Below are 23,277 nucleotides of genomic sequence, written 5' to 3'. Positions count from 1 at the left end.
TTTTACTGGAATTTTCTCAGAAGACATTTCCATTGAATTTCTAGAAAGCTTCCCCTCTTAAGTAGTTAAATGCACTTACTTGCAAAGCCTGGGTTCAATTCCCCAGTACCCATGTAAAACTAGATGCAAAAAGTGGTACACACATCTGGAATTTATCTGCAGTGGCAAGAGGCCCTGGTATGCATATTCTCTTTTTATTTCCGCAAATAAAGATTTTTTTTTTTTCGAGGTAGGGTTTCACTGTAGTCCAGGCTGACCTGGAATTCACTCTGTCAAGTCTCAGGGTGGCCTTGAACTCATGGAGATTCTTCTACCTCTGCCTCCTGAGTGCTGGGATTAAAGTTGTGCGTCACCACACTTGGCTAATAAAAATATTTTAAAACATAAAATAAAATTTAAAAATAGGTGGAGCAGGATAGCCCATGATGTATTTTAGCTATGCTTGTGACCCAAAGTCTGAACAAGTCTGAACACCCCAAAGAGACCCATTTCTAAATCTAGACTCGCCACCTAAATTTAAGAAGTACAGGGGTCCCTCTAGATATCCTTTTCCCCCTCTCCCACTACTAGCTATCATTCAAGGCAGCAGAGTATAAGCCCTTAGCATTTAGAAGGTTTCTTGGCCAAAACAAAAGCAGCCAGGTACATCATAACCTTTGTCCTCCTTTCTCCCATGAGGTACTCATTTGCCTGGGCAGATTAGAGTTCCAATAGCACGGAAATGAAGACCATAGATAAAGTAACACACACTTTGTGATCCTATACATAGTTGTGAAGAAACATCTTAGCAACCCTAACAGAGGGAAGCACTTGCTTGAGAATGTTAAACACAATTATTTTCAGCTAAAAGAGAATAGAAGAAACCATTCCATGACCTTGTGTTCCTGCTTCTGCCCTGAGCTAGACCCCATTCAGCCACCCAAGCCCCATAACAGTTCACCTTGAAACTCTGTGTTATCGAGGCCCCTGATGGCTTCTACTGCATCCTCCGCCCGCTCCATGTGCACAAAGGCATAATCTTTCACGATGTCACATTCGATGACTGGACCATACTCCTCAAACTTGGCCCGAAGCTCTTGGTTGGTACAAGTGGGGCTGATGTTGCCCACGTGTAACTTGGTTGAAGCTTTGCTCTTATTCTTGCTGGCTTCTACGTCGATGTTCACTCCGTGCAGCTTGTAGTGGTGCCGCTTGCGTATGGCATCCTCGGCGGCCGTCTTGTCCTCTATGTGCACAAAGCCATAATTCTTAATGATGTCACATTCCAGCACCTTCCCATACTGCTCGAGGAGTGAGCGGATCTCCTGCTCTGTGGCCTCTCGTGGTAGGTTTCCAATGAACAGCTTCACCATCCTGACGAGAGCCTCCGGGGGGCGGCGGGTCCCGCGTCCGGGCCCTTTCTCGCGCGCCAGCTCACCGATTGTGAAACTTTTAGTATGTGCAGCCTTGCTGGAACAGGTGGGTCACTGGGTGAGGAGAGGGCTTGAGGTTTAAGAGTTCAGCCCATTTGCCATGCTTCTGTTTCCTGACTGGTGAGATGTGACATGGTCTCCAGCTCCAGTCAGCCATGCCTTTTCCTCTGTAATGCAACATTCTCTAGAAACTGTAAGTCCACTCAAACTCTTTTCCTTTCAGAAGCTGTTTTTGGCCCAGCAATGAAATATTGATTGATACAAGGACAATGAGAAACCATATCTTTACTTTCACTTTTCATTTTATAACTTATTTTCAAAATTAGGGCTTTTCTAACACCTAAATGTACAGGCCAGTATATGCTGTACCTAGGAGGAAATTATAAACTGGACAAGATGTTTACCAACAACAAGTGGGCTCTGGAAGACAACCAAAAGTCCAACACTTGAGACACGTGACTTCTGAAAATGTACTAAATTACTGAGGAGCAAGAGCCTGGGGCTTTTTTTTTGCTTAAACACCCATTTAGCACTAGTTTGGTAAGACAGAGTGAAAATCTAGTTATTTTGATGAAGCCTGCAATTTACCTGCTTCACAATGGAAAAGAAATAAGAGAAAAACAAAGAAGGATAGAAAACATCCTAAGCAATAACATCAATCTTGATTCCTAAATCATCAAAGACACAAGTAACAATGAAATCTTCATAAGGGAAATTTACAGAGGATTAGGAGGATTGGGTGGTTTTGTTTACACACACATACATATTGACACCTCAGGAAAAGATGGAAATTTTGTTAGAGTTTTATAAAAGAAATAATGAATTAACTGGATACCAAGCAAACTAAACAAAAACAATCCCTAAAACAGACCAATATTCAATTTAAAAAAAATGAGTACAGAAAGTAACATTCAAATACCTCAGTAGCAATTGATTCTGAAGATTAAATCTGGAAAATTTGCTAAACCACCAGTAATAACAACTTTCTGTACAGAAAATAACAATCCGCAATAAATCCACAATAAAATATTAGATGTACAAAGAAATGGGAAATAATATCTGATAAGCAGTTGGGAGAAAAACAAAGGGTTAAGGGTAATGAGTCATAGGGAACACACTGTAAACTTTGACAGATGAGGATTGCATTATAGCTATTAGAAATCAGGATATCTGAATGTAAAAGCTCCCCCCATAAGCTCAAGGGTTTGTGATTAAGCCTCATACTTAGACCCAAAGGTGGAGGCTTGCTGGGTGAGGTGTCACAGACCTTCTTCTCCTGCTGCCTTCCTTGTGCTATGGATACTCTGCCATGAGGAAGCTTTCCCTTGAGACTATAAATCAAAATCAACCCTTTCCTCTCATCAGCTACTTTTGGATGTGCATTTTAGTCTAGTAAGTAGAAGACAATTATGTCTAGAAACATGCTTAAAAATATAAACTAATCATGCTTAGGAATTACATGCAAGCATAAACAAATTGTTCAAAAAATAGTGGATCTTACTAAAAAGAAGGAATTAGTGAAGGAACCAAAAGGAAGATGCAAGTCTAACATGTGGAATTTAAGAAGTACTCAACGGCATATTGTGACAGAAAAAAAAAAAAAAAAAAAAAAAGGAGAAACAGAAAACCTACAGATCAGCCAATAGGATATGTATAAGTTCCCAGCCAATGGAGATTTGAGAATTAACACCTCCTGGAGGCAGTGTATTGTTGGAGGTGGGCTTATGAGTATTATAGCCAATTTCCCCTTGCCAGTGTTTGACACTATTCTGTTGCTGTTGTCCATCTGATTTTGGCCAGGGGGTGATTTCCACTGTTTGCTCATGCTATCATTTCCCTCTAACATCATGGAGCTGCCTCTCAAGTCTGTAAGACAAAATAAACCTTTTTTTTTTTTTTTTTCTTTTTATCCGCAAGTTGCTCTTAGTAAGGTGATTTCTGCCAGCAATGAGAACCTGACTGCAACAGTAAATCTGGTACCAAGAATGGTATCATTGCTGCTTGAAACATGCCTGTGTGGCTTTGGCTTGTTGGAGCTAATTTTCATGAGGCATGTGGATCCCTTGCAGTGCTGTAAGTACAGCTTGATGGATGATTCTGGTCAGAGTTGAAAGACCTGAATTGCAGTAAGAACTATGAACTGTGAGGTTATTTGTGAGGGTGAGAAAGAGCTTTGCTTGGACAGGGTTAGAAGCAGTTTGTGTAAGAGGCTTGCTATTGTGACTATGTCCTGAGTACTTGTGCAGGGTTGTATTGCATAACAATGGACTGGTGTTAGCAGAGGGATATGACACATAAAAAATGAAATCTTTGCACCAAAACTGCTACCTGTTCAGCTGGAATTGCAAGAAAGATTACAGCCATTGAGATTGGGTCAGTTGACCTGCTTTGGGGCAATAGAAAGAATGTAGACTCTTTTGGAGCCAGAACACTCAAGGAGTGTCCTGTAGTTCAAAGTCTGTTTTACTCCCCCTAGATTAACAAATTGGCACCCCACATGGTATTAAAGAGTATAAGAAATGCAGGAAAGAGAGGGTCATTGAATTTGCACCATGGTCTTGTGTTTTGCAAATGGCCATGGGCAATATGAAGCAGGTTTACTGGATTGTCTATATGGAGACCTGATGGAGACATGAGGATGAACTGTGGGTTATAATGCAGACCCAGTGCAGATGCCAGAATCAAGAGACAGCTGCTAAGGAGAGCTGTCAACCATAGATGAATTTTCCAGGACTGTGAGTAGCCTAGCTGGAGATGTAGAATTATAACTCCGGAGACCTGCTGCTGGTTAGAATTATCAGACTTGGAGTCTTGTAGCTGGCTAGAGTTGTTGAACTTGGATCTACAGAAGTTGATGTTTGCACTGTTTAAATCTTGTATTTGTTGAATATTTCCTTGCTATGGCCGTGACTTGAGAAGTTGTGCAGGGTTGCATTGCATAGCAATGGATTGGTGTGAGCAGAGGGATATGGCACAGGAAAAATAAAATCTTTGGATATAAACTGCTGCCTGATTACCTGCAAATTGTTTGAGAGATTACAACCATTTAGATTGGACCAGCTAACCTGCACTGGGGCAACAGAAAGAATTAGACTCTTTTGGAGGGGCCTGAGTATTCAAGAAGTGTCCTGTTCTTCAAAGTCTGCTTTATTCCTTCCCTGGATTAACAAATTGGCACCTCTCTAGTATCATGGAGTATAATAAATGCAGGAAAGAGAGGGCCATTGAGTTTGTAAAATGGTCGTGTGTTTTGGAAATGGCCATAGGCAGTATGAAGCAGGTTTGCTGGGTGCCTGCATGGAGATCCCATTGAGCTATGAGGATGAACCATAGGTTGCAGTGAAGACCCAGGGAGATATCAGGACCACAAGTCGGCTGCTAAGGAGAGTTGCTGGCCCTGAATGAAGTTTTCTAGGACTGTGAGTAGCCTAGCTGGATGGTGGAATTGGAATGCCAGAGACTTGTTGCTGGTTGGAATTATCAGACTTGGATAACTGACCCAACACTGACAAATATGCACCTGAGCTACAAGGAATTGCTATTTTTGCTAAACTTATTATATGTATTAAATATATTAAACTTACTAAGAGGGAATGTAGTGTGTTGGCATGAACCATCATATTCACCAGATGAGATTTAGAATACAGGAGAAGCCACCTACATAGCTAAATGAGTGTTTCAAGAGAGTATGAATGGATGGAAATCTTGTTACTAGTTTAGTCCATTCTATTATCTGTATTCTTCATGATAAGATTAAAATAATATATAATTATGTGTATATTATTCAGGATGATAAGTTTTGAAAATATGCAACGTTCCTTGTCAAACTGGTCCAGCTTAATGTGTTCAACAACTGTTATTAAAGGAGAATTAATGAAAGTGATTTCAAGCACAGCCAGAAGCTGTAGCAGCCATAACTGCCTGTACTGTGTTCCAAACAATGAAACACAAATGAAGTGACTTTGAGGAGGAGACAGTTAGATTACTTAACATATCTCCTGAAAACGAAGTGATTAAGTCAGGTTAAAAAAGAAAAAAAAGTGTTGCTTTTGTCTTTATCAAGATGCAAAAAGGCAATTATGCTGTTAAGAATTTAGTTCTAATCTTCATTAATATCCCTTCCTATCAAGTTCCACCTTCCCAATATTTTCTTCCTTTAAATTCTCTTTAAAAATTTTGCTTCTGTTCAATGTTACATCACAGTAAATCTTATTTGTGGATTGTCAAATTTCAGCATATGATTTTCCCTCACATTCATGTCTTCATCATTATTATGTAGAGAGTGTCCCACAACCACAACATATGACCACTGCCCAGAAGTAACTAACCCAAAGAATGTTCCCAAAATAGAACTGAAAAGCCAAAGGCACTATTTAAAAAAAAAAAAAAATACATGATTTTCTGAGATTACCTCAAAAGAAACTGAGACTATACAATCCATTTGTTTAGTTAACTAATGTATGCATGTGGTAGTTTGAATTTTATAATTTAAATGTGTGGCCCATAGACACCAAAGTTTTATTGCAATTAAGCTTGCAACTTAGATCTCCAGCTGCCCAGTTGGAGTAGATATCACTGGGGGCAGATCCTAGAGTCCAACCCAAAAGTGTGTTTGCGGAAGATCTGAATTCCAGACCAAAGTTATGGAGAGAGCAGTTTGTATGGCTGTCGTTTATGCTCATAGTTCATGCTTTTTGGTAGTGCTGCCTGTTCAGTTATTTCTCTCTTCTTGGATCTATGATAGGAAACCAGCTTCATTTAATATTGATGAAGCTTTTCATTGATTTTGTAAGCCTGAAATAAATCTCTTCATCCCATAAAATGTGTCTGATTGGATGTTCATCCTTATCAATGTGGATCTGACTACAACACTTATTAGTACCAGAGAGTTAGGGTGTCACTTCAATGAATCATCATTATCATGTGGATTTTTTGTCTTTTGGAACATGTTTGTGTATTGGGGGAACCTGGCAGGACTTGGTACTTGGGTCTGAAGAAGCCTCTGTTTGGTAATAAAAATTTAATGGGATATTCTGGTGAGAGTTAGAAAATGCTAAACACAAAGAAAAATGTGTTTGGAGGCTTAGCTTGTGAAACTTCAAAAGGGGATGGAAAGGCAGCAGAGAACTTTGTTGGGACTGAGCTACTGGCCTGAATGCTGACTGTGTTCTGCAGCCCATGCCCAAAAGACTTAAACAAGACTGAATTTAATTGTAATGGATGGGTACCTTGGAAGAATTATAGATCTAAAAGATAGAAGATTTATCACAGGAAACATTCAGACAAGTTAAAAGTTACAAGCACAGAGACTGATTTTAGGTCACTAAAGCTGAGATTGTTAAACAGATTGCCACTATTAAGAGCTGGCCAACTGCTTTGCCTTGGAACAATGAAATAGATGCCTGAGTGTAAAATCCACCCAGGAAAGGCTGCATACAAACTCTTTTGAAAGGATATGACTCAAAGGATGAACTCTGAAGGTTCAAAGTCAAGACAATTCCTCCCTGGAGTAACAAAATGGTTGCCCCATTGCACACCAGATACTGGTTTTAAAAATATGACAAACACATTGCAGTGGGTTATGAAATGCAGCATGTGAAGCAGGGTGACGTCCCTGTGTAAACCAGAGTAAAACATTAAAGTTCCAAAAGCCACTGCTAAGATGTGACTTGGGAAGCAAGGTGATATCTTTGTATTGAGGAACGAAAGGGCCATTGTAGGGAGCTAGAAGAATGGATTGTGGTTTGAACTAGAGATCCAAAGATGTTTTGCATGTACCAGGACTGTACAAGGGCCACTTGCACCTTCACTACTCAGAGTACCTTAGAAGGATTTGTGACTTTTGCCTGCTGATTATTAATTTTTACATTGGCCTGGTCTCTCCTTGCTTTGGATTTTGGTAATAGTAATATTTACTGTGCACAATTACATGTTAAAGTACGAAACTGTGATTTACAGCACTCACACATAAGACACATTAATGAATCTCAGTTAAGACATGAGACTTTTGAACAGGCTTAAAGTTGATAATGGTTAGGGGACGGTTAAAGTTGACTAAATTCAATTTGCATTTTGATATGTTCATGAATCTATAGGGACCAGGAGATAAACATATCATTTTGAATATGATAATTTTAATGGATGGCCCATAGATTTATAAGTTTTATTAAAATTAAACTTGTAGCTTGGGTCCCTAGCCACCCAGCTGGGTGAGAAGTCACTGTGGGTAGATCCTAGAGTCCAGCCCTAAAGTGTGTTTGGTTTTGATCTTAATTTCAGCTCGAAGGCATGGGGAGAGCAGTATAAGTTCATGCTCGTGGTTCATACTTGCTGTTGGTACTGGCTGTTTTGTCATTTCCGCTTCCTTGGATCAATGAAAGAGAGCCAACTTTTTTCGCCATTGATGGAGTTTCCCATGGATTTTGTCACTGTGAAATACATTTCCCCGATAAACTATGTCTGTTTGTTTATTTGTCCCAACAATGTAAAGCTGACTGAAACCCAGTAAGGCATGGCACCTTGTTTAGAGTAAAAGTCTGATGAAAATCTGAGGTGTGTGAACATTTCTATTTGGAATTGATTGTGTGTCTCATAATTGCATAAATCACCACCACATTAATACCTTGTTTACAGATTATGTATATATATATGTGTGTATGTGTGTGTGTGTGTGTGTGTGTGTGTGTGTGTGTGTATGTATAAAATCAATAATATGTATGTGTACATATACATATGCATTATTTATCAATATTTTTTATTAATTTTGCTTCTGAATTGTGACTACTTGGTTGGTGATTTCACAGTCCATGTATGGATTTTAATTTCATTTACTTACTGAAGGAAAAAACATTAAAAAGTAAAAGAAAAAATAGTTTAGGAATATAGATATAGTTAGATTTAGTTGGCAAAAATGCCTAGGCCCTTAGAGAAAAGAAACGTATTAGCTGCCATTCTTTTTTCTTTCCCTCCAATGGGAAGAGGTTAGTCCCTTGTAACTTGTCCAAGTGCTGTGAATAAGTGACAAGTGACTGTTTTGTGCTTAAGCCAAGATAGAACATCTATGCTCTACACTAAGGCTGAGGCAAAAACACAAGAGAGGAGACTGCACAAATATAAGAGCAGGAGGACAGGGAGTAGGTCTTAATGCTGCATTCTTGATAGAGCACAGGCAAAATACTTACAAATTTATAACAGGTCTGGTTTCTGGTACAAAATTTATGTCATAGCGTTCCTTCCTGGATAAGTAAGGGGCTTACAAGATCCTATTCCTCCCATAGTGGTTACCAAAAATTAATAATTGCTACAGGAGGAGAGTCATATTCTTCCATGGTGTAGCCACTGGTAAATTCTCTATATTCCAGTAAATATGCCCCACCCACTGTAATTCTCATGAAGAGCCCTAATTTTACTAAAATTAAAAAGTACAGGGCTGGAGCAATGGCTTAGCAGTTAAGGCATTTGCTTGAAAAGTCAAAGGACCCTGGTTTGATTCCACACACCCATGTTAGTCAGATGCACAAAGGGGTGCATGCATCTGGAGTTCATTTGCAGTGGCTGGAGGCCCTGGTGCTCCCATTCTCTCTCTCTCTCTTTCTCTTCCCCTCTTTCTCTGTCAAATAAATAAATAAATATTTTAAAATATAACATTAAAGTGGAAGAGAGATTATATCTCTCAATTCATAACTGTCTTTGCTATCCACTCAGATTTTAGGTCACTTTACTATAATCAATAAATGAGGTTTGTTTAAGGCTAATAGTGCATGAAATTAGGAAGTGAATTAGTTGGGATAAAGAGATTTAGGGAAAAGGGTAAGGGAGGAAAATGGGGAGTGAGTATATTGAAAATTAATTATAAACATGTATGAACTCATCAAAACTAAAATAAAAAAGTAGAATTGAATGATTTAACCCCCAAACAATGCATGCTATTGCCTAAGAATTTGGTTACCCATCATATATAAATGGTAAGACCCTTTTGCTGAAGCCACCACAGGCTGCTGTGATATCACAGGACATCTAGTGATCATGCTAGAACTGAAATGAAAGCCAGATCCCTGCTGGCTAACTCTCATAGTGCTAGAAAGTGCTATGCTAGGGGATGGTGGGTAATGGTCCCCAACAACATGAATTAGCAAGAGAACCTACAAGCTGAAGAATCATCAACTCAAGTGAGAGGCACTCCACTGTGAAGTAGTAGAGCACAGGCTATGTAGGTAATCTACTATTTTCTGACTGGATTTGAGACATCCTCAGTGGGAGGGAATTCATACATGGTACTGAAAACCTAGTCAGAAGCCTGTGGCAGCTCATAGAGGTATGTTTCCACTGTTCTCTGGTTAAAAGGAGAAGGTCTGTCTATCAACATGCCTTCTAAATGACTATGCCTCTCTCCTTTTCTATATGCTACTCTCACTCTTGGTTAGAAAATCTGCTTTTTACAGATGTAGAGAATACCAAGTGATGCCAGACACATCAGCACAACAAGAAAAGAACGTTGACTGACTGGAAGGAAACCATCATCTCTATCACAAGCTCCAGGGCCCAGGAAACATAACGGAGGAAGTGGTTGATTAAAGATGAGTGCCCTTCTCACTGCTAGCCTGTTAACTTCCTCCATGGAGATGGCAATAGACACTGAGGCAGAACTCATGAAAGCAGAAAATCAGAGGCTGATAAGAGCTCAACACAACAGAAGACTATAAAACATTTTCCAAGGCTTAGGGAATATCGAAGAAGATGAAGTTTGAAGGCTTTTAGAGCCACATGTTGGGAAGTCATTGTCCCTCCCAAAGAGACTGGTGCATTCATAATCCCACAGTGATACCAATAAATCTACTTAGGAGGGCTCTAAGTGGAATGGATAGAGGAAATGTAAGAGTGTAATCTGATGGAGATATTTCCAATATGCAATATTTTAAAAAATAATTAAAATACCACTTAATTATGTCTTATTTTAAAATTTCTAATTTTTATTTTACTTTGAATAAAATTTTGGGTTCATAGCTATGTGATTGTGTGTCAGTTAATAAATGACATTTCTAAAAATTATTCTTGTTAGAGTGCAACTTCCTATAAAAGGAAGGATAGTAGGGACATTGGGAAACAAATCATTTTGGAGCTGAACATCATAGTTTGAAATCAATCCCTAGCATGGTGACAAAAAAGGAACAACACTGCTACCATGGTACCATATTTATTGAATATGTAAATGTCATAGAAGTTACCTAGCAAAGTTTCAAGCACAGAGCAAGTATTATCGACTTTTATACTTGTTTTCTTTCCTACTTCAAACCCTTGCTAGTAAAAATATGTTGATTCTCACCTGCAACCCAAGAAACAAAATTAATAAATGTTGAAAGTTTAAAATTTGATAACCACTAAAGCAGGTAAACTATACAACATCAAATTCTGTTCAAGCTTTAGAAGACTTGGAAGGTTAGAATGGCAATGTAAAATTGGGACAACTTATAGAAGAATGCTGCTAAAGATGCGAGAAAGGACCAAGTTGAAAATAAATTGAGAAAAGCTAGAATGGCAACTCAAAAGGTGAGAAGGCGGTGGAGGGATGAAGTGACTGGGTCATAAGCCGGAGGAATAGAAATGGCTTCAAAGGCAGAAAAGTGACAGGAAGATCAAGAAGACAAAACCATATGATGGAAAGAAGATAAAGTTACAAAGGAAGATGTTTCTCCTTTTTTGCTATTTAAATTGCACTTAAAAAGAAGGAAGCAGAAGTCTTGCTGGATTTTCTTTAAAAAAATGGGTAAAAACTGAGCTTATGGTATATACTTTAAGTAAAAGCTGAAAGGTCATTACAAACGAAGAAGAGAAAAAAAAACGTGTAGTGGAAAAATGTTAAGACAAAAATAGATAAAGGTTTGATAGGACCTGCTGAAATACAAAGATTAAAAAGGAAAATGCTTTAAAAAATATTAATAGAAAGCAATAGAAAAGAATAATCTAGACCAGAATGGATTTTTAGAAGTCCTTTCTCCATTTGGAAATATGGAGACTTTTTTATAAAGTTTCCACTGTGTTACTTTTAAATATTTTGATTTTACCTCAACCCCCACATACATAAATTTTGTCTGTCCTGACTTTAAATCATTTTTATGTAAGCACGTATACCCCCCGAAAATAGTTCTAGATTATTTTACACAATTTATAAAGATGCGTGTTCTTTTATTTGTATATTTAAAAGGAATTAAACCAACTACTTAAATAAAATTGCTGTCTCATGGAGTTCCATGAGAAGCAAATTAAGTCTCAGGACTTGCATTTAATATATCTGCAAACTTTGCACACAATAAGAAAAGTAGGAGAGTCTGCTGTTTTATTTTGCTTTTTCTCATCAGCTGAGATTCATAAACCCACACGGGACAGGAAGAACAGGGTGGAAGGGAATATAGCATTTATCCTGAGTATATCCCAAGCCTGATATTGTAGGAACCCCTGCAAGAAAAAATAAATAAATAAAAGAAAGCCATATTGACTTACATATCTGTTAAAATGTAACCACTATTAGAAAGTAGGCCTACAAACCTGTGTAAGTTAACAGTCAATACTAATATTCATTGAGACTGGTTTTACATCACTTAACTTCAGGTTAATATAATAATTGTTCCATACTCTTGATAATTCCCTTTAAGCCTATGGATAACCTTTCTTTTCCTCACTTTTGCACCTTATTTTATGGGATTCATTTCATTCTTTGTTGTTGTTGTTTACTGTTCAAACAGGTGAAAACCTAAAGCTATATGTTCCCTCACCCCAACTCCCATTATCCTGGGGTCCCTCTGCAATGGGGTTATGTTACAATATTTTATGAAAGAGTAAGAGAGAGCTGAAGAAAACGAGAGAGAGAGAGACCAAGAATTGGCATGACAGGGCCTCCAGCCACTGTAATGGAACTCCAAATGTGTGTGTCACCTTTGTGCATGTGTGTGTCTCGTTGTGCATCTGGCTTACGTGGGAACTGGAGAGTCCAACATGCGTCCTCGGCCTTCTCACGTAAGTATCATAGTCACTGAGACACCTCTCCAGCCCTGCAATTTTTATTTCACTGTATTAAATGACTTACAATCTATAATCATTATTGTTACCTATATTTGAGCAAAACAACTAGTGAGCAAAGATATTATTCATTCCTTTAATTTTTTTTTTTTTTCTGTTACAGCTACCATAGGTCATGGTACAAAGAACCAAGCCCAATATATACTTACAGAATAGAAGGAAATAAGTAATTGATACATTAGTGGTAAGATAATTTCTGTGTAACTTTTTGTATCTGACAAAATGTATTTAGGAGGAGTTGTACACTGTGTACAAGTCTGCAAGGATCAGCACTCATTATTGCTTTAATATGATTTGTAGAGCTATGTTTTTATTCAATGTTAGGGCTGACAACATCTCAAATAATGCATAATGATGATCCCTACCTTCTTTTCTGTATTCTATTTGTTGTCTATTTTGAGAGAGGGTTTCACTCTAGTCCAGGCTGACCTGGTATTGACTATGTAGTCTCAGGGTGGCCTCAAACTCATGGTGATTCTCCTACCTCTGCTTCCTGAGTGCTGGGATTAAGGGCATGCACCACCACTCCAGGCTCTTCTTATTCTTGAGCTCAGCAGATGTGTGTATTGTTTCAATTCGTTTTTCTACTTACACATACTTGACATATGTGCTTAACTCAATTTCAATCATCTAGTAAAATTATTTTAATGATGTATTAAGAAACCATGACATGAGGAAAAAAATCCTCCTTCTGAGATATCATGTGTTAAATAGAAAGAACCTCTAGCCCTCCAGGTGTCAGGTTTGTGTTGCGTCATTACCACTTACCAGCTGTTAGTCCTTGGGCAACTTAACTTTAAACAAATTTAATTTTTCCACTCCTTGGCTTTCACTGGTATCATATGTGGAATCATAATGATACCTTTGCTACATGGTTGTTTCAAGTTCTAGAAATAAAGAAGTTGGACATTGTGGCATAATAATATAAAAAAATAAAAACATGACATATGGAGGGAATGAATGGGCCTACCAGGGCCTCTAGCCACAGCAGCCCCTGCATATGAACTCCAGACATATATGCTACCATGTGCATCTGGATTACGTGGGTTCTGGGAGTTAAACCTGTGTCATCAGGCTTCACAGGCAACTGCCTTAACCACTAAACCATCTCTCCAGTCCTAAATATACTTTTAACATTAGTGATTCTTATATGATAATAATATTTTACTATTAAATTTGATAAAAGCAATGAAACCCACATTATGTCTCCAATCCAATGAAGTAAAACATACTTTGATTTGTTGTATTTGTGTTTCCTACTGAAATTCACATGCAAACATATGGTTAAAATACACATGTTTCTACATGTTGTTCATAATGGAAGTGCAGGAAATGATGATGCATTTTCTGGAATATAACATGCATGTGCACATTTCTACTTCTTGAATGACTTTAGTTTCCACTGCAATTAATCCCAGTCAATGAACCATGACTTCTTAGTATGCCATGGAGTCTCATTAGAACTTCAGAATTTACTTCATATAATATATTTAGTTTAGTGCGATTTTATAATATCTAAGAAAGTTATTTATATTCTACTGCTGATTCTTCGAACTGGGAGGATGAAACTAATAACTTTTTATCTTCTGTTCATGCTTTATAATACATTTAGAGTCAGGAAGCTTTTTTTGTTATATTTTGTCAGGAAAGAAGGAAATATACCTATCCTTTCCTTTGTACCTCTTTATATTTGTTTTATTTATGTTAACCTTTGGAGTGTTAATTCTTATAACACAGAATGTCTGTAATATGGACCACAATCATTGTAACTTTTGCTATCCCCTCATTTAGTAAAAGTAGTATAAAATTTATTAGTGGTTTAGTCCAAAATAATGTAAAAATTATAGTCACTAAAAATGAATGGGAATGGAATAACTAGCAAAATGAAGCTTTTAAATGTTTTGTAAACATATACAAATATAAAAAGAATATTATACTCAGGGAAAAAAGAAATATACACATGTATATATAAAAAGAAACTTTTTAGAACTTTGTAAGATAAAATAACTATAATTAAATTAATCATTAATTTAATAGGATTAAGAGGATGTAATAAATGAATAAAAAGTTATAAAATACATGAACTACATAACAGAAAAAATAAATGAATTTTCTAGGGACATACTGACTTTCAACAGCATCTTATATATGTCCAATTTTAGTACTATAATGACAAAAGAATACAGAGAATAATATAGATACATAAATTGAAGACCAAGTGGCCAAATAGCTTTAAAGAAAAATTTAAGAAACATTGTAAAAGACAGATATCAAAAACTTAAAACTCTCATAGAAAAATTATACAGTATCTAGATAAAGGAGAAGAGTGTAGCATGAAAGAATACATTAAATTTCTATCTAATGAAAAAAGTCTTTGAAAGGATTCCAAGGCTGCAGTGAAGGTAAAAAAAAAAAAAAAAAAAAAAAAAAAAAAACACACCATATATATGACTTAAATGGAAAAGTTTATTGAAGGATATTGATATCCTTAAATTTCTGAAACTAAAACATTAATCCTCAACACAATTCCAGAATAAAATTTCTTTAAAAATTTGGATGATAAGATACAAAAAGAAAGTGAAAAGACATTGTGTATGAAAACAGTAATAGCAGAAACAATGAAGAAATTGCTCAATAACAGAGCAACTAGATGTGAACACAGATCCACACAATTACAGTACTGAAATTATAAATATAAAATTTACCTGAAAAGTTGCATTATTTCTAAAATAGTTTTAAAGTTAGAGTGGGGTTTTTACTGCATACTAGAGTGAAAAGTATGGCAAGCTGTGCATGGTGGCACACACCTTTAATCCCAGCACCTGGGAGACAGAGGTAGGAGAGTATCTGTGAGTTCAAGGACACCCTAACATAACATAGTAAATTCCAGGTCAGCCTGGGTTAGAGTGAGACCCTACCTTAAATGCTCCAAAAAATGTCAAATATTATTACAAAAGCATCCTAAACACCAGATTTGAGAATATGAAAGTGCAATGTTACAATATTATTATATATTTATGAAATGAGAAAAAAATTGATATATTTTAAGTGGGTATTATATGTTTGCAAAACTTCAAGAATATATAAAATGTAAAGCTTAATTTTATGCAAATTAATTTAAATAAAACTACTGTTGAAATACATGGACATATGCCATTGAAAAGTGGCATCTTCTGAAAATATGTACCATGAATGATCATGAACAGAAGTCTGGTGCATTCAGGAATTTGGAAAGGGCAGTGAATGGGAGGTCCATCATTGTAGCAAAGCAAACATTAAAACTGAAAGAAATATCAAAATCTATGTAAAGAAGTTGACCTAATAAAATGCAACAAATCAAAAACTATCAACACAATGAAATGTATACAAGGTTGTACCGGTTCACTGGGTCCACAAATGCCAAGCAGAAATGGCATCAACTCTCATCACCTCACCACCCTCCTAGCACTCACTTGGTATGTTGAAGATTCCATACCATAAAAACGAATACTGAACACCAGGACTGAAAATCCTCTACAGTCCTCCACAAAGTACAGGGGACTAATACCAGAAGACAGTACCTTACCCACTGTGTATCTCAGTTGCCTTGTACTTAAGTTGTGCTCAGAGAGTGCAGACACAAGTTCCGTTACATTTTGCTTCTTGGGATGGGCAATTTAAATCATTTCATCTGTATAGGCCTTGAATAGTTCTTCTGTCTTTTCAGATCTGCTAATGAGCCATAGATAAAATAACAATTATATAACAATTATTGCACTTTGATGTGTGAGTGTGTGTGTGTGTGTGTGTGTGTGTTTTACTGAAGATTGAACCTATATCCCTCATAAATGAAAGGCAATTGCTCAACTCCTGAGACATATGCCCAGCCTCTGCTGTTTTAAGGTAGGTGCTGTCTTAATTTCTCAGAATGACTTGAACACATTCTGTATTCCATGATGATTTGAACTTATAATATCCCTCTCTAAGCTTCTTGAGTAACTTGGATTCAGGCCTAGCACAGTTATTGCCTTCTGAGTTTCAGAGTCCATCTCTGATTCTTCATAATTCATTTTTTTGTGCTCAGTTTAATCTTGCTGAATTCATCATGTTTTTTACATAACTTTAATTTTGGGCTGGAGAGATGGCTTAGCGGTTAAGTGCTTGCCTGTGAAGCCTAAGGACCCCGGTTCGAGGCTCGATTCCCCAGGTCCCACGTTAGCCAGATGCACAAGGGGGCGCACGCGTCTGGAGTTCGTTTGCAGAGGCTGGAAGCCCTGGCGCGCCCATTCTCTCTCTCCCTTATCTGTCTTTCTCTCTGTGTCTGTTGCTCTCAAATAAATAAATAAAAAATGAACAAAAAAATATTTAAAAAAATAACTTTAATTTTGTTTCTTTGATTCTTTATAGAATTATTGTTTTAAAATATGTATCTACCAATTTCAAGTCCTCTCTTTCATAGGAGGTGGGTATTTCTTTTTCTTTTTCTTTTTCTTTTTTTTTTTTTTTTTGCTTTGTTATGGAAGCTAGATATTAAAATACTTAATGTCATAGCTGGAAATCCAAAGCTTCTCCTTGGGGTTTGGTTGTATTTATATACTAGATAATATCATTTAAGTTTATATTGATCTTCCTTATGACTCCCCCCCCCCCTCATTCCATGTTTTGAGGCAGTATCTCTCTGCATAGTTCAGTTTATCTTCAAATTGTTTTCCTTCTTCCACTGCCTGGAGGTACAGGCATGTACCTCATAGTCCTTAATTCATAATATTATTTAAGAGATCATGAGAGCTCACCAACGACCTTAGCATTTAGCTGTGTTATACTTCAGCTCTGTAAAAGATCTACATCATTATTAGTATTTTCCAGTTAATGAGAAATTTTCACACCTTCCTTTCTTTCTTATCCTCCTCTTTTTTGTACTTCTACTTATTGTTTTATTTGTGTTCTTTATTGTTTGAGGAAATGTCTTGCTAATTTGCTCTAGCTTTCTTTACAGTCACAGTCCTCCTGTCACTGCCTCCAAACTGTTGGGATTATAGGCATGTGCCATGAGACCTAACTTCTTCCTCTTCTTTTTTAGATATGTTATGTTACCCCAGAATGACACTTCCACCCTTCATGCAAGGTTAAGTATAAGCTGCACAAATAAAAATTTAATGAAGAACGGGAGGAAAGAAAATACAATCATGACACAAATGCATTTTGGGGAAAATAGCTTAAAACTACTCAAACGTTCAAAGAACATGAATGGAGGGCTAGAAAGATGACTGCAAGTCCTAACTACTGAGGTTTGATTCCTCAGGACCCACGTAAGTCAGATGCACAAGATGGCACTTAGTATGGAGTTCATTTGTAGTGGCTAGAAGCCCTGGCATGCCTATTCTCTCTATCTGCCTCTCTCTCAAATAAATAAATACATTTTTAAAAATGCATGAAAGAAAATATTTGTAAAACTAAATTCCTCGTATAATGAAGATAAATTCATGTCCATTGAGGCAAATTATTTAAAAAAATCTTGAAACACAAAGGCAAAAAGAGAATTTTTTAAAATATTTGTTTTATTTTTTATTTATTTATTTGAGAGTGACAGACAGAGAGAGAAAGAGGCATATAGAGAGAGACACAATGGACGCGCCAGGGCCTCCAGCCTCTGCAAACGAACTCCAGACGTGTGCGCCCCCTTGTGCATCTGGCTAAAGTGAGTCTTGGGGAATTGAGCCTCGAACCGAGGTCCTTAGGCTTCACAGGCAAGCGCTTAACCACTATGCCATCTCCCCAGCCCAAAAAGAGAATTTTTATTTCAGTAGTGGTATTGTGTTGTCAGATATGAGGAATTCTTCATGAGAGAAATACCAGGTTTAATACCGTACTGTATTAAGTTTGCTTTTCATCCTAAATACAATTTTTTTTTTCTTTGTAGTATTTTGTTATATTTAATCATTTTTTATTCTTATTATCAGCAACATATTTTGTATGAATACATCATGTGTTGATACCCTCTTTTCCCTCATTCCTGCCCCCATTTTGCTGTTGCTGGGCACCCTACCTCAGTGGGGTTTCATGGGAGCATCAGTCAATTTCTTTTGGGGCAGGGAGGCCTTATCTCTGAGCATGAGTTCTCAACCTGTGGCTCTTACAAGCTTTCTGCCCCTCTTCAGAAAAATTCCCTGAGATCTGGTGGGTTGGTTTTTTTTTTTTTTTTTTTTAATTTTTATTTATTTATTTGAGAGCAACAGACACAGAGAGAAAGACAGAGAGAGAGAGAGAGAATGGGCGCGCCAGGGCTTCCAGCCTCTGCAAACGAACTCCAGACGCATTCGCCCCCTTGTGCATCTGGCTAATGTGGGACCTGGGGAACTGAGCCTTGAACCGGGGTCCTTAGGCTTCACAGGCAAGCGCTTAACCGCTAAGCCATCTCTCCAGCCCTGGTGGGTTAGTTTTAAATCTACTTCAGTGATGAGCTCTTAGGATCCTCGAGGCTTTGGTAAGTGTTGAATATCTTCAGGGTCTATCTTCTTCACTCTGGTGCTGATTATCAGGTTCGCCATGGGAGCATCACTCATTTTTCTCCCCAGTTCCTCTGTGGTTTCAGCTGTGGCTTAGCTGAAGTGTGAGGGGTAGTTTTTTACCTTGGGTCTCCTTACTTTTCCCTACCCATGCTTCTTCCAGAGCAGGGGACCTGGGAGTCGAGACCATGGGGCCATTCAATCAGGAAGGCAGAGCAAGGGGCCTGCTTCTAAGGCAGCTTGTAGGGCCCAGACAGCCCTCAGCCAGCAGCAGGGGAATCCAAAATTCGTTTACCATTAGACAATTAATAAACATACCTTATCTTATCAACAGAATAAATAATAAAAGTAGGATCATTTAGTAATCCAGGCACGTATTTTTTTATAAAATAAAATTATATTCCTGATAAAATTGCCTATCCAAATATAAATGAAGGAAATATCATCACCATTAAACCTTGCATTTATGCAAAATATACCATATATACTGTACTTTTTGGTTGTAGTCTAAATCTGATAATATCAAGAAAGGTTAAAAATATCTGTTTTCAATGCTTGTCTTGGCAATGCAATAAAAAAAAAAAAATCAAAAGAACAGGGCTGGAGATATGGCTTAACAGTTAAGGTGCGTGCCTGCAAAGCCAAAGGACCTCAATTCAATTCCCCAGGACCTACAATAGCCAGATGCACAAAGTGGCACATACATCTGGAGTTTGTTTGCAGTGGTTGGAAGCCCTGGCATGCCCATTCTCTCTCTCTCTCTCTCTCTTTCTCTCACTCTGCCCTTTCCCCCTGTCAAATAAAATATTTAAAAAAAAAAAAACAAAAGAACACAGATCACTGAAATGATAACTGTATGGGACCATTATTCAGGGATTACATACACATAGTAACTTGTATAGAAGTTCATATGGAACATATGAACGAATTGAATGATAATAAAAAAAATCTTGCATGGTAAGTCTCACATACTAACACTATATTTCTAAGCAGTAGCAAAGAAAAATTAGAGAATGAAAGATTGAGAACTGGAGAGATGGCTTAGCAGCTAGTGAATAGTTGAAGGCACCAGAATCCTCATAAATTGCTACTGGGAACCTGAAATGACATAGCACATTATGAAAAGTAAACTTGGCAGTTTCTTGTAAAATTAGCATATGCATATTATAAGACCCAAAAATATCACTTGTGGATGCTTAAAAGGAATCACAACATATGTCCTTATTGAAACTTTTACAAAATTATTTATAGCAGTATTATTTCATAATAACAAAGAATTGGAACTGATATTAATATCCACCAATAAGTGAATAACTTCTGGCATAGTCAGGCAATGCTTCTCAGTGGGAAAAGAGAAAACAAACAAAATCAATTATTGGTAAAGACTCAACTAGTATTGTACCAAGTGACAGTAAGTGAACATCAAAAACATAGTAAAAAAGGCTAAAATAATTTGAACTTCTACAATAACAAACAAGAGTCTTTAGTGACTGAATTGCAACCATTTTCAAATCGGAATAATTACTACATAACTATGAAATATTTGCAAACCAGTACTATTGCTAGGATTTGTGCTATTTATATAAATGTGGACAACTGTCAAAAACTTCAAACTGTATTTTTATTGGATTTACTTCAAAATACAGAAGGATAATTTTTAAAAGTAGCATAAGGTTTTGTTGCTTGCAGTGCAGGATATAATCTACTATGCCACCTATTAAAGAGGCATGAGATGATTAATGTTATTTTAGTTAAGAAGATTAGTTCTCTGCTGTGCTTCTATATTAGAATTATCTGAGCAGCATTAAAGAAATTAAAAAAGGATGTTATAGTCAATCAATTATTTTCATTTAATTGGCCTGACTGTTGATTTTGAATTTCCTTAGAGAATACTATTAGACCAGCCTTAAGAGACATTCATGTGCTTGTAAAAAGAGCCACCATCAGTATTCACCAGTTAATGGTTGTGTGTATATATTGTCACATAGGACTAAAGTAGACTTTATGGTGGAAATTTTATTTACATAATCTTAATAAGTAGGCTCAAAAGTATAATATGAAATGTTTTAATTAATACTAATTATTGCATTTCTAAATAGTTTATGCCTTTCTGTTTGTTCCTTCAAAGTCTCCAATGTTTTCATTTTGCATTTATTAAATTCTGAAACATTATCATTCTTTTTTTTAAAGATTTTGGTTTTAAGAAGCAGGTAGAAGTAATTTTCTTCTTGTTTCTAGTTTCCATTGAGGGGTTAATATGATTTTTACTGCAGTCATTAAGTATTTGTTTAGTAGGCGGATGTCACTGTAATAGAGGAATACATAACTCCTTATATGAAAAAAAAATTCTCCCAAGCTTCTGGCAAATTTTGCTAAGGACAGAAATTATCCCTTGGATAGCTGATAGGTAGGTGGATAACTATTAGCATACATGCAGATAGATGATAGATAGATAGATAGATAGATAGATAGATAGATAGATAGATAGACAGATAGATAGATAGATAGATAGATAGATAGATGATACATAGCTAGATGACAGATAGATAATGGTAGACAGATATATACATATATATATGAGGTAGTGGATCAGAATGAAAAGCACAATGAAAGTGTGATGTACGAGTATTAAACTTGTATGACCAATGCCTAACTAAAAAGAAGATATTCTGCGGAGTTATTTTCATAATGTAGCATTTCTGATGTAAATAGTTTACCATAATAAATGTCAGATAACATCAGGTCTGTGTGGGAGGGAGTTATACTTGTGTCTAAAAGGAGGTATGTCTCTTCTAATGAGGGACAGTGAGAGATACCTTATGTTCCTTGCTTTTGAATTAGTGGTTCCATCTGTTTAACTAGTTGTCAATTTCATCTAAAAATGCATGATGGTTTGGGAGGATTATGTAACTTGATAAACACCTTCCTTCCAGTATATGATTGATTCCAAGATATGCAATTCATAAAGTACTTAAGGCCCAGTGGCTGTACGGACACAAGTAGGAGAGATTAGAGAAGAGATGATTGGAGTCCAAGTTCTGTACTATTAAATCACACATGAATACATATGCCAGAATTTACTGCAGTTAGGACAAATGACTTATATTGCAGTACTCAGAGTAATGTAAAACTACAGGGGATATTGTTTAAATATGATTCAGAGTTTTAATCTGTAGACACCATATTTTTAATACAAGAGTTGGACCCTCCTATGCACATTGTCTTGTAGATTGTTCATGTTGCATGTTCATGAAGCCATCCCTGACAGCCAGTTGTCACCTCAGATATGTCAGTAAATCTAAGTTGTAACATCAAAACTAAGATATTACGTAAAAATTTAAACAGCCCGTTATGAGTGAAAAAATTGTTTCAGGGCCAGAGAGATGACTTAGTGGTTAAGGTGCTTGCCTGCAAAGCCTAAGGACTCATGTTTGACTCTACAGATCCCATGTAAGCCAGACACATAAAGGACAGACAAGTGCAAGGTTACACATTCTACAAGGTGGCAAGTGCATCTGGAGTTCAATTGTTCTCTACTTTTTCTCCTCATGTTTTCTAATCTTCCTTCTATAAATTCTAGTATTCCTCATGCCTCTGCTTCTTCAGTACAGGTGTGGACCACCACACCCCAATTCTATTATTCATTATGATAACAGTGACCTAGGAACAAATAATATGATAGCAATTCATAGGATTCTAAGAATTAAATGAACGTGTCTGTGAAAAGTTATAAGTCAATAGGGTTAGTGGACTATGTATTAAATTTTATATAGCTCTGCAATGTGAATTATGCTGTAGAGATTTAAAGGTAGTCCCAGTCCATAAGGGATGGCTGCCATCCTATCAACAGCACATGAAATAATTACGCGGATCAGTAAAAACAGGTATGGTGAATGTAAAGAGAGGCACCAACACTACTTATTTAAAGAAATACAAAAAGTCTGAGAAAAATCTCAAAGGGAAAATAAAGCTGTCATCTTTGTTTTTCATTGTTTGAAGAGATCACATGGGATAAAGCTTAGAATGCTAGCTGATTAAGCTCTCTTTAAAAATTAAGGTTTTGATTTCATTAATTTATTTTTCCATAGAAGTACAGCAATCTCTACGACTCTGCAGTAGAGATCTGGAGGTTGTACCACACATGATTGTCACTACTCTCTAGAGTCTGAGGCAGGAGGATCTTGAGTTACAGGTCAGCATGTGTTACACAGCAAGACTCTGTCTCTTAAACAAATCATCACCTAGAGTTACAAGAGCAACTTCCATGATTGACTTTACACTGCCATCCCTGTATCCATGAGATCAAA

The 23,277-nt window shown here is 36.8% G+C and overlaps 1 protein-coding gene across 1 annotated transcript; it reads right to left on the bottom strand.

Moving 5' to 3' along the window:
• Positions 1 to 911: 911 nt before the first annotated feature.
• LOC123459410 (RNA-binding protein 4B-like) lies at positions 912 to 1,368 on the bottom strand. Its single transcript, XM_045146030.1, has one exon. The coding sequence runs from the start codon at positions 1,350 to 1,352 to the stop codon at positions 912 to 914; it is 441 nt and encodes a 146-aa protein (XP_045001965.1). The 5' UTR covers positions 1,353 to 1,368.
• Positions 1,369 to 23,277: the final 21,909 nt, after the last annotated feature.

The sequence above is a fragment of the Jaculus jaculus genome, chromosome 3 (genome assembly GCF_020740685.1).
Source record: "Jaculus jaculus isolate mJacJac1 chromosome 3, mJacJac1.mat.Y.cur, whole genome shotgun sequence".
In the NCBI taxonomy this organism is placed as follows: Eukaryota; Metazoa; Chordata; class Mammalia; order Rodentia; family Dipodidae; genus Jaculus; species Jaculus jaculus.
The sequence above is the reverse complement of the archived record's forward strand: the minus strand, read 5'-3'. Positions and strand labels throughout refer to the sequence as shown.

Excerpts from the sequence above, each read along its gene's own strand:
- LOC123459410 (XM_045146030.1), bottom strand. The coding sequence starts at position 1,352 with ATGGTGAAGCTGTTCATTGGAAACCTACCACGAGAGGCCACAGAGCAG.